The 13,135-nt window shown below is 32.9% G+C and overlaps 1 protein-coding gene across 2 annotated transcripts in view; it reads left to right on the forward strand.

Annotated features, from left to right (window-relative positions):
* The window catches only part of step (cytohesin steppke), a 151,200-nt gene that overhangs the window by 7,421 nt on the left and 130,644 nt on the right, over nt 1-13,135 (forward strand). Inside the window, exon 1 of one of the 2 annotated variants that reach the window (XM_035366758.2) lies at nt 12,762-12,902. The exons of the other annotated variant lie outside the window; for it this stretch is intronic. Coding sequence (XP_035222649.1) covers nt 12,878-12,902 — 25 coding nt within the window. The 5' untranslated portion in view covers nt 12,762-12,877. Of the gene's footprint in view, nt 1-12,761; nt 12,903-13,135 lie in introns of those variants that run through there. 2 annotated transcript variants of the gene reach the window in all.

Here is a 13,135-nt window from a genome sequence, read left to right on the forward strand (position 1 = left end):
ATGCTAATGAGTTTGTGATTTTTCATGGGCTTGCAGATATCACAAAAATGCTGTAGCTGTTTTATCAATGAATGAGAAACATTTGTGAACATTCTGTGGTTGTAGCTACATAAAATAGCTGTTTTCCAAATTGTGTAATTTGTTTTTAATTCACTGTATGTGTAGATTTATGTTTATATCAATAATCAAGCGAAAATTATGAATTTTCAGTACTTACTATCTCATTGACCGTAAAAGTTGCTAACATTAAACCATGAAAGTTGGCAGAGATACCGCCAAACTTGTGCCAATCATGCCTGTGGAATTCTGAAGGATATATTAATACTCTTTATTTAATAAACAGTCAGTTTTTGACCTGCTTTGTTTTTGTACTTTGTAAAAAGATTTTTGTCACTTTCTACTATTTTGTTAGGCTTTCCGATTTTACTGCTATGTTTAAAGAATCGTATAATTTTGAAAATAATCCACTGCTTGCTGTTATGTAGAAAGCAGATCACAAATTTTAATATTTTTTTAATGCATGGGGAAAAACTCAGCAATAACAGTTAATTTATATCACTGTTCGTAAAAACAAAGTGTGGTTTATCGCAAATCAGATCAAACGAAAGCACAGAATTATATCAGCAGGAATATATGTCTAACGAAAGCACAGAATTATATCATCAGCAGGAATATATATCAAACGAAATCATAGAATTATATCATCAGGAAATCATCAGCAGGGATATATATCAAATGAAAGCACAGATATTATGTGTGTTGTTACTTCATGCTTATGTGTTATTCACACTAAATCGTGCTACTTGGCGACAGCTTCATGGTTGACAGGATAATGCCTAAGTAACAAGATGCATTTATTTTATAGTTCTTATAATAGTAGGTATTTTTGTATCCAGGCCTTAATTTTTAAAATCAGAAGTGCCGGAGCCTATGGAAGGTCGTCAGGAAGGAAAGAAAAAATTAAATTATGAAATAATTAAATTTACATTAAAATTTAATAGAATGAAAAGATAAGTAAAAATTAATAAATTATTAAATTCATGATAAATAGTTAAATAAAAAAATAAAATATTAAACCGCATCTCATTAGTAGCTTCGCCTGGACGTACAATTTTATTCAAAAACTAAAAAATAGCTGAGCCTGCGTCCGGCTGAATTTAAGCTCCAAATATGCAGTATAACGTACTATTTCAAGGGATGAGAGAAACAAAAACAATTTTTTTTGCAGCACACCAATGGGAAAAAGTAAAACGATTAAAGCGTCACTAATGAGAATAGAGAGAATGCTAGAAACAAGATGAAAGTATGAACAGAAGTTTTAATGGAGGAGAGTAATTTCGAAACCTAAGAGAGAGGAGTTCAACCCTTTCTGACTTCGATGCTTGTCGATATAATTCTAGTTGTAAAGCAGAATGCAACTGGGAAAACAAATTTTTCCTGAATCCAATCCGATAACAGCATGATAACAAAGGTAAGGTCTGCACAAGTAGCAGATTTCGTCTTCTGTGTTTGGTTATAGTATATTTCAAATTTTCGGAAGCTCTACAGGGAGAGAGCACTAGCGCTGGATGTGCACGACCAAGGTAATCATTTTTATTACTCTCGGGAATAAAATACTTTACCCACTCTCTTATGCATTACAGTACCTGGAGAAAAAGCCTTTGACACGTGGATGGGGACTTATCCTTCTTTAAAAATCTTAACTTCCTTCAAAGTGTTTGTTTCCCAGAGAAAGACAGGCATGCATTTGGAAGTTATAATAGAATATTAAGGCATATTTATTTTTAAAATGAAATTTGTTCTCGGAAACTGTGTTTCACTTACGAAGTGCCGGAACCGTTTTATTTAGGACTCTATTCTAACAGACATTTAGGACTAATTCTAGCAGAAGCGCAACGGTCCGCTTCTGCTAGAATTACGATTTACCTCATAAACTGAAAAGTACCGGAGCCGGGCTCCTGTGGGATTCGGCGCAATTTAAGCTCTGTTTACATCCTATAAACTATATTTGGTACTTTCTGATTATCTGCTGATTTCTATGCAAACTCGTTAGTGACTTTGGATAGCAGTAGAAAACACATTGTCATCTATGGTAGACACATTTTTTGTGTATCTTTGCATCTGTTACAACAATGTATCGAGTACCGCCTGTTCTTTTATATTGAAAAAAAAAAAAAAAAAAATACTGTTTTTGAGAAATCCTTCTGTATTCCACTTTTCTTTCTATGCACATAGTGATCTGTTTTTGCTATAAAAAGTGAAAGAATTGCATAAACTTGGCATTGTACAGAACTTAATGTTGTACATCATCCATGATCACAATCACCAATGAACAGCTGAAACTAAAACTTAATAATAATAAGAGTTCCTGTTATGATATGTTATGGCACAAGTAATGCAAAAAGAAATACTAATGAGAAAAATGACTGTTGAATTTTAATAATGCATATTTACGCATACTCAAATATATTGTTGCGTTCTACAGGTTCGTGGATTTGGAGTAATTGCTGACAACACTTTATGAAGAATAAAAACACAATTTATTCATCAGTATTATATGGGACAGTTCCAAAGACGCGCTACAGTCGCTGAAAAACTACGACAAATACACTGAAACAATCAGCAACACAGCCTTCAGGCTATCGCGTCAAAGAACTAAAGTACAGCTCCCGACTCAGTCGATCGCTCTTGATCTGATCTCTGAACTCAAGATACTCTCCACAGTGATCGACCGATTCGAAGCTGCACTTCAATACTTTGCCGTAAAGCTGTCTTCACCGTCGTAGCCTGATAGCCTGAAGGCTATATTACTGTTTGTTTCAGTGTGTTTATCGTAGTTTTTCGACACTGTAGCACGTGTTTGGAACTGTCCTGTGTAATACTGAGGAATAAATTATGTTTTGATTCTTCATCAAGTGTTGTCATCAATCAATCGAAATCCATGAGCCCGTAGAACGCAACAACTTGGAGATACCGGTGGGATGGTGACATCTGTTTTTGTTGTTACTTGGTGAGCTGAAGGAATGCTGTTATTCATTTCAAACACAGCTATATTTTCCTTTGCCGAGTGCATCTCGTTATGTTAAAAGTCCATTGTAAAGTCGTACTTCTGCAAAAAGTCTAGTCCAAATATTAATTCGGCCGCGATGTTAGCGACGTAGTAGGTCTCATTTCCGAAGGTAATGGTGATGTTAATTTTACCTTCAATCGGAATCTTATCTCTTGTCACTATTTGTAAAGTCACACAAGGAGGAGTCAGTTGCAGTGTTTCGTTCCAATTCCCATGCTATATCTTTTCTGATGATGGTTACATTTGCTCCCGTATCGATGACCATCTTACAGGATTGCTTATTCACGTATCCTTCGATGAACAGTTGAACAGTTCGATTGAAGAGTTCCGAAAAACTTTCAAAGGGGCTGCGTTTTTGCCTTGCAACCTCAACCTCCGCCCCGTGAGATTGCCGTATTTTAGTTTCCTGGTTCGGTTTCACAGTTCCTGCGGAGATGCCCTTTCCAGTCCGCAATTTCAGTACTTAATTGTTTTCTTTTCAGTGTTGCTTGTATTCTGCCTTCTTAACGCCTCCCGAATCTCTCTTATTTCTTCTCTCAGTTTTGCGACATAAAAATTTTGGTCTTCTATTTGAGCCTCTAATAGGTTGGTGGTCTTTTCAAGTCGCTTTTTGAGCCGACTCGAACTTCATGGCGTAGACCAAGACGGATTTCAGTCTTTCAGATCCACCAATCTGAGGGCCATCTGATTTTCCGCATTCTTGACTGCATCGACGAAATGTATAAGGGCCAGATTTTCGCGGACATCAGGTGCAGTCCATATATGTTTGATACGCCAACTTTTTGTGTCAGTCACCAGTTCTTGAAAGCTTCCCACGATTTTCTGCTGGCGAGTTTTCAACTGCAGACGGCTGCAGTCCTTTACGCGTTTTTCTGAATCTCAATCCCTATGCGCATTTTCCATCTGAATCTCAATTCCAGTGCATTCGAGAGGGCTTTGAAGTTTGAAATCTGGTCTTCGAGAGGACTTCTAAGATATCTGCAGCATCGTTTCGAAGTGATCAGGCAACTGTAGCCCTTCTTGGGGGAGTCCCACTTCCGTTTTGTCTTTTGTCTAGTTTCCGCCATGATCAAAACGATCAAAAACTGGGTCTTACATATGTTACCGTGAAAGACCGAAATTGGAGAATGTCGACTTTCACCGGAGAATATCAACATTCACCAAATACGTCGGTGAAAGACCGAATATTTCACTACATTCTTGTATATTCGGACCCTCACCGGTGTATGTCGACAATCACAGATATGCTCTGGTGAAAGTCGAAAAGAGAGGTCATAAAGTGCCATAATAGTTTAAGTTGTTGCAATAAATAATATTTGAATCACATAATTTAGTAAGTTTTTTTATTACTGTTATTTTATTTTCTCATTTAGAACGTACTGTATAATTAAGTAAGTTTTTAACTTCTATTATTTTCCTTTCTCATTTTGAATGTATTGTGTGTTTTAGGTTCTCATGTTCTTAAGTTCTTATTTCAAGTTTCAAGTGCGTTTATTCGCGACTGAATTACGGAGAAGAAAATATAATATTGTTATATGTTCAACATTCACCATTAGTACATGGTGAATGTCGACATTGACCGGTGTAAGTCAGAAATAAGAGTATTCGGAAAATGTTTCTGACATACACCAAGAGACTATGTGAATGTTGGCATTCTCCAGATTTCGGTGTTTCACCGTAACATATACACTCCATAATTTTCCATCGTATGTGTTTGGTTTGATTACTGTGTGAGAAGAAACTAGGAGAAACTTAAAATCTTCAGGTTCGTTCTTGGGCTCAGTCCGGTTTTCTTTCAATACATCTACGTCTTTCCGGAACGTTCTCAATTTTTTTTCAAATCTTTCTTCCACATCTACTATTTTGGCTCCAGTTTCCTCTAACTGTACCTTCACTTTCTCTTTCATGTCTTCTAATTTAGTTTCGGTTTCCTCTCTAAGTTCCACGATGTGGCTTCTAATCTTATTTTGCTCTACTTGCACTTACAGCTTTTTTCTTGTCCGGCTATAAGAACTTCATTTACTGTATACATATATACACAAAGTGCCACCCTGAATTTATTAAATTAAATTCAAAATAGGTATAAAGCTGGACTTATTTTACAAATTAAATCATATAAATGTTTTTATTTTAATAGTTTTAAAAGGATTTCAAATAATGATATAGTTCAAATCATATTTCTTCCTTTTTTATTCAAGCCCAAACATAGCTGTGTTTATAAATCAATAGAGTTACCTTTACATTTTAATAAATGGAATTTGAAATACTGTGTTGGTGTTAAAATAAATCATGAAGCTAATTGAGTTTTGAAAATTTACGTAAATTAAATTATCTTTATCTTTTCAAACAATCTCGTTTTACGCAGCAGTGCATTTCTTGCAGCATGGTTCTATCTGGATGTCTTTTAGCTGAAGTACATCTAGCAGCCTCAGCCATTTGGCTTGAATATCCTTTCCTAATGTCTCAGTTCATAGCAATAAGTTAGATACACAATATGGTTCGGACTTGAAGCAACAGGCTTCAGAATGAAAAACCGGAAATTCTTTAAAAGTAAAGAAATGAAAGGAAGCTAGGAGTGTAATGAATAATTTTTGGGGGATAAAGGGAATTGTGCCAGAAGAATACGACTTCCCAGATAAGACAATCAATGAAGCATTTTATTGTAATATTTTGAGACGGTTAAAAAGGGATGTTTCTCAAAAAAAAAAAAAAAAAAAAAAAAAAAAAAAGAGAGAGAGAGAGAGGGACATCTGTAGAAGGATGGATTGTAGTTATTTCGTTATCAGAAGACACCAAGGCACAGTAAACTGAAGAAGTAACAGTTCTCGGCAGAAATAAAACTCTGAGATATCTTTTAACCCAAGCTTTGTAGAACTAGACTCTTTTTATTTTCTTTTTAAATTATTTATGGGTTGGCATTTAAAATTAAAGATCGCCTGAATCGACTTGCCTCCTAAGGATGAACATATTTTGATTATAAGACTTCCAGGAAACATTCCAGAAGTCCTTGTATTTTTTTTATTTCTGTCAGACAAGAATTCTTAAACATTTCTTAGACATTGATAGAAAGCTTTTTGGATACATAACTGCTTCGCAGGATATATAACTAGAAGAAAACTAACACTAAATGCATAACATTGTTAATTTACAATGTTATGCATTTAGCGTTAGTTTTCTTCTAGTTATATATCCTGCGAAGATCCCCCAATTTCCCTTCCATCTTACTCCACGCTAAAATTATTACCCAAATTAAAACGTACACTATTTCGATATATAATTATAAAAAATATAATAAAGATATTAATGCTGAATAGTGCGTATACTATTGTAAGTCGCTGAATTTGCTAAGCAAAGTGTTGTTTAAATTGGAAAGATAAAAGAACACAACACTTACAGAACGTTGAATGGCTTGGAGAAGCTAGACCAGCTTCTCATTAGAATTAACGGTAATTGAGGTATCAACGTTGGAAGGCAGTGCTTCTGGGCACTCGCGTAGGTGATAAATGAAAAATCTTATGACAGTTCCATAAAAAATGCTTTGAAATCATAACGTAAAGTAATTTAATAGTGGTAAAATGTAAAGGCCAAGCTAGAAATGTGCCTAACTAGAAAACAATCCGAAAATAGCTATTAAGATATCGCATGATTTTAATTGTTTTGTAACTTATCATACACTTTAAAACAGATTAAAATATTTTCCGTTTGCCTTCTAAGTAATTCTTTAATTTTACTATTTAATAAGCTTTTATTAGCCCAAAGGGGCAATTTGCATAGATTAATTTCGTTTATCCATTTTGCATTGATTCACTATAAACAGCGAATCACTTTTTAAATTGTGGCCACCAAATATTAGAGCCCTGTATTATGTTTTAAAGAAATTAAATAATAAAGAATCTGCATAAATGTATGCATGTTTCTCGCATTGTGATAAAACAACGGTACCTAGAGCCATTAATGTTTTAACAATGTACACTGCTTTAAAAAAAAAAAAAAAAAAAAAAAAAAAAAATATGGGACAGTGCTATATCTCCCGTTCTACTGGGGCTATTCACGAAATTCAAATTGCGTTCTTCATGTCTCGAAAGCGCGACTTAGGATATATATTAGATTTATATATAGCACTAATCTAACATAGGTATTTTGACACAAAATCGGACTTTTTCTGAAATAACATACCAATTTTTTTACATATTTCGATTCTACGACTCAAATTATGCCAGAATGCCAAGTTTTGTAAAAATCGTACGAGTAGTTTTTCCATTATTAGCTCTCAAAATTTTTTTAGCTCCTCATTATTAATTGAATTTGGCAAATATTTATTTATATCTCTTTTTTTATTAAACTTTTTTAAATTTTTCTCTCACATTTCAAAATTTAGGTTCATTCCAAATAAAATTTACCCATTTTTTGTGTTTTATTTTTTTAATTTCTAATTTTAAATAATTTCTATAAATTTTTCGAAAAAAATTTTGAATTATAACCTATAAAATTTTTACCATCATCTTAAAGTAGGTATATTTTTAAGCATATCTGCAAAAAATTATACTTTTTTATTCAAAATTTTCTAAGATATACACAAATTTACATATTTTCGCATTTTGAAATTTGGCATCTTTTTTTTGAGCGATATTAACGCCAAATGTGGTCTATGGATTTTTGTTACACTGTATTGCCACAGCTATTTTTAACCTTAAATTTCAAGTAAAATTTTACGGAGAATTTATTATATGACATTTTTTCCCTCAATGATGCGTAATAAATATTTATTAATACTATATAAAAAGCTATTTTTTTAAATAATTTTTTTAATATTTTTTTTAAATTTCTCTCTATCTTTTTTTTTTTTTTTTTTTTTTTTTTTTTTTTTTTTTTTTTAATAAGAGTACATTTTTGTAAGAGAAAATTTTTACCTTCGGCGTTTTATCGTCTGCTACTTTACTTCGTTTAAATCGAATTGTCTAAAACAGAGAATTTTCGTTTGATGTTTATTTGAATTTTATGACATTAACTGCACAATTTATTTCTAAACAAACTGATGCTTTTGAAGTGGCTGAAAGAGCGGCTGGTACTATCATCCATATTTTTAAAGCACAGTATATTTTTATAGAAACATAAGATTTAGAATAATCATTTTTATAAAAGTCAAATTAGGATATAAATATACAACCCTCTAGAGACTGAATTAATGGAAGTTCAATGGTTATGTAGAAATGATCTGCAGCTACTTAATCGCTGGATAAGTCAGCAGATTCCGTGGACAAGTAAGAATAATTATATAAACGACACCCAACATTCTGAATTCAATTAACGACGAGAATACGATGTTTATTAAATGAATTCAAGAAGTTTTAAAACATAAAAAATCAACTCATTTTTTATCCTAAAATGTATTTTTGTACGTAGCGTATTTTCATTATTCTAATTTAAAATTCTAATAATTCTTAAAATTCTAATTTAGAATGTAATTGTCAAGAACTGAATCCTAATCATCAGTAATATAATAAGTAATTATTACGGTTATTAATAAATCCTTCTTATAAAGTAATTGCAAATATTTCAAAAAACTTTCTGTCTGAATGCAAATATTTTTCTGTGCAAATATTTTTAATTTTATATTAATCAAGATTGCACACGATATTATTTATTTGCACTTCAATTCTTAACGTCGGTTCTAGTAGAAGTTATAAATCAATTATATTTAATTAAGGATTGGATTGGATTATTTAATTAAGGCAAAGCACAAGAGGGCTATCTGCCTAAAGGGAGGGATGCCTTCGTGGAGGACTTTCTAAGGAATACTGGCTCGTATACACGTTACACATCGGGAAAACCACGAAAACACCCATGCAACCAGCCCGTTCGCGGGATTCGAACCTCGGACCGAACTACCAGTGATCAGCGTCTTTACTGCTCGGCCGTTTGTGGGCCTTTATGAAATGGAAGGCGATAACTTTATTTAAAATGATTGTCAGAAATACCAAAATGTTTCGAAAAGTTGGATACTTTTTAACATACTTTCAGAATGCTTAAAAGAGAAGAAAATTAATTTTTTCGTAAAATTTAGTATTTGTATTTTTTTTTAATTTAAAACTTTTCAGTGTTATGATATTTGATTCTTGCGATTTCAAAAATAAAATATTTGACTAAAATATGAATAACATTTTAAGAAACCAAATGTAGGATAAAATTGTGTAAAGCAATGGGCATAATGATAAAACTGTTTAAAGCAGTGTATGCAAGTCATCCTAAGTTAAAATGTCGGTTATACATCTCTCTTATTTATGTATATCTTTTCTGAACAGAACATTGAAAGGCGTGTAAAACTGTGCTTTACTGTATTTTCTCTTTTAATATAGTATGCAGTTTTCAAACTCATCGTAGTCTGGGTTACAAAGTATTCTTCCGAAAGGAACGCAGTTCAAATAAATAAAATCAAATTCTGGAAAATTGATATTAATAAATATATTTAAAATGCTCAGTTCGAAGGAATAAATAGAAAATTTTAAAACAATTATCTGAAGAGACAATGCAACACAAACAATTAAAATAAAAGTATAAAAATTTAAAAATTACCTAAAATAATAACTATGACGAAAAATATATATAAAGAAAACTATTTGAAAAAAATAAACGCTGTACCTTTATTTACGCAGTTCGAATAGGTAAATAGAAATTTTTAAAACAGTTATTCAAAAAAAAAAAAAAAAAAAAACTTGCAACTTAAACAATTAAAATGAAATTCGAAAAAGAAAAAAATACTTAAAATAATAAGTTATAATTAAAAATATAATATAAAGAATATTATTTGGAAAAAAGGAACGATGGTGACTTTTTTTCCTCTCACGGGAAAGGAAACTACCTTGCCATATATTAAGAAGTTCGCCAAGTGAAGTATTCTGGGCGCAAACCGACAAAAAAGTGCCAACATAAATTTGTGAATTTCTCCGTAAATTTCGCTCCAAATTTTACAAAATTTCATATTTAGGCGTAATTTGAGTCGTAGAATCGAAATATGTAAAAAGATTTGTATGTTATTTCAGAAAAAGTCCGATTTTGTGTCAAAATACCTATGTTAGAATAGTGCTATATATAAATCTAATATATATACTAAGTCGCGCTTTCGAGACATGAAGAACGCAATTTGAATTTTGTCAATCGGCCCAGTAGATCGGATCAGTAGATCGGAAGACTGTCCCTTTTTTTTTTTTTTTTTTTTTTTTTTTTGAGCAGTGTACGTCTTCACCCGAATATGGGCATCTGGAAGCGCAAATTTGGAATTTGTTTTATTATCTATTTCATATTTTAAGAGTTTTTTTATTAAGAAACTCAACGATTTCAAAGTGAGCAATGGCAACATTGTACGGAATTCTCAAAAGCGCGAGAGACTGTGTATCGGAAATTCTGAAGATATGCTGTTTTGAATATTTTGTGACATTGCTGTAGAATTGAATGTTATGGTTTAAGAGCGAAGAACTTGATATCTAATAAATAAGGTAACACACAAAACGTTAAAAAAACGCCTCTTTGGGCGTTACATAAAATCTTTCAGACATAAAGCTTTCAGATTTTTTTTTTTTTTTTTCAATAAAATGTAGGCAATTAATTTTTGGTTTTTTTGCCTAAATTTCAAAAGTTATTTTCTACCTTTCAAACCAGATGGCGCTGCGTGTGCATATTGCAATCAGGAGCAAAGATGTGCTTCTCATTTCGAAATTTATTTACTAATAAATTATGGCAAGGCGCGATTTATAAAACTGTTTCTAAAATTTTCAATACAATAGATGTTCTAGAATTGTTTACGTAAAATACGAATGTAAAATTTGCATATTTTCATTCTGTGGGAGAATTTGGAGCGCCGCCTTGGATTTGAAGGCCCGGGGGCGTATGCTCTCTCTGCGATCGCGGAAATAATAACAACATACATAATATGAAAATTTCTCAAATCCTTATAAAAACTGTTTTTGTTTTGTTGCTGTTGTTTTTGCGTATTCTGTGTAAACAACCCAACAGTTTTACATGATGAGTAAACAGCGAAAAATTATTAGTTGGAAAAATTATCGCTGGTAGTTATGTACTCTTTTATATTTAAGTATAATGATGACACTTTTCAGTACAGTATTTCATGACTATTATAGTACTGATGGACTGCAATAGTTAAAGTAAGTTATTTATTAACAGGGGGAGTTCCTAGGCCATTCGCTGCCCGCGTAGTTTCCTAAAATTGCCACTCCCAAATTTGAAAAAAAAAAAGAAAGTGCTCAATGATTTATTTCATACTCACTAAGTACTTACATATGACAAATCGTATAAAAAGTACTTACATATGACAAGTTACGCGGGCGGTTCCGCGTAAAAGTAGTGTGCACCCTTGCTAGGAACGGCCCTGTTTATTAAATTAAAAAGAATTCAAGGAATTTACTTAGAATTGTATTTAAGTATTACGATTTTTAAAGAAGAAATGCGGAAAACCTCTGTTTTCATATTTCTTAAAGCAGAATGTTTGTTTCTATCAATGGTATGGAAATTCGGGCTTTTTTTTAAAAAAAAAAAAAAGAAGAAGAACTGCATTCTGATATGCATTTAGAATTTCCATTTGCAATATTTTCTTTCAAGTTAATTTCGTTTATAGCAATCAACGGTGGGAAAATATACACTCGAAATTATATACATTCGAAAAAAGTTGAGTTGACAGTTTGAGAGCTACTGGAAGATCTAGGAATAAAATTTCAGAATTAATGGAAAGGCCTAAATATACACTTTTTATACTTAAGTTTTGGTTTGGTTTATTAGATTACGGCAAAGCACTCGAGGGCTATCTGCCTTAAGGGAGGGATGCCTTCGTGGAGGACTTTCTGAGGGAAACTGGCTCGTATACACGTTACACATGGGGAAAACCACGAAAACACCCATGCAGCCAGCCCGTTTGCGGGATTCGAACCTCGGACCGAATTACCAGTGTTCAGCGACGTTACCGCTCGGCCGCTGGTGGGCTTTGTACTTAAGGTAGTAGTAGTAATAAAAAATGCCTCTAAAACAAGGTGAGGTTTAAGAAATCCCAAAAGAGTTTAAAGTATGTTTGCCATGTGTATGTTTGTATTTAGTTATAGAAAAGCCTGCTCGAGCTAACTACATGAGATGGTATATGCCTGCATGTAGGACTTTCAGTAAAGCTATCTCGTATTCACGTTACATATGGAAATAACCACGAAAACTCTCGTGCAGCCAACCCAGTTGCCGGAATACGAACTGAATCGAACCACCAGTGTTAAACAGTTTTATCTTCTGGGCCACCGATGAGCCATATGGTATATATAAAAAACTGTATTTAAAAGTTCTTCAAGAAATTTGAAGATTGAAACTCTCCTCTACCTGTGCTTAACTTAACTAATGTAACTAATTAATATTGTTTTTATGAATAAAAATATTGCGCTTGGTTATGTTTAAAAAGTTACAATCTTCATGGTTTAATAAACTGCTCGAAAATCTCTCGCTAAGTTTTTCTCTTTAACGATGATCATTTACGCTTCACCTACTCGCTTCTGTTTACTCTTGCTTCTGTTTATACACATACACGCGCGCATCAACTTTCGACTGTTGTTTAGCTGAGCGAACGTGGGCGGGTCTTTTTCATAAATATACTGGCACATCCCGGAGACCAACACGACGATTCGAGTGCTACAGCGCATCTTCCTGCTGCGGTTCGTGTTTTTTCCCAACTCCTCCCTCCCCCCACACATGATGAACATGGTTTCTAACTTTCTTTATTACTAGCTTGAGCTCAAATCGTGTTTTCTGTCCGATCCGAAAATGCTGTATATCGATGAGCATTGGTGTAAGTGGCAAGTTCTAGTTGTAATATTTACTATTATAATTATTGTGTGTAAATTTGTATGTGTACGTGATTGATTGATGTTTTCAGCTCCGCGTACTCATCTCTCCCTCGAGTTTCGTGGCAGTATTTAAATACTTCCTATTACGCAACTTTACTTTACGGCAGTATTTAAATACTGCCTATTACTCTATTTTAAAATAGAGTATGGTTTTAGATGTAAGATGAATTGAATT

The sequence above is a fragment of the Stegodyphus dumicola genome, chromosome 6, assembly GCF_044657685.1.
Source record: "Stegodyphus dumicola isolate Sdum_Otavi_A_Nest chromosome 6, ASM4465768v1".
NCBI classification, from domain to species: Eukaryota; Metazoa; Arthropoda; class Arachnida; order Araneae; family Eresidae; genus Stegodyphus; species Stegodyphus dumicola.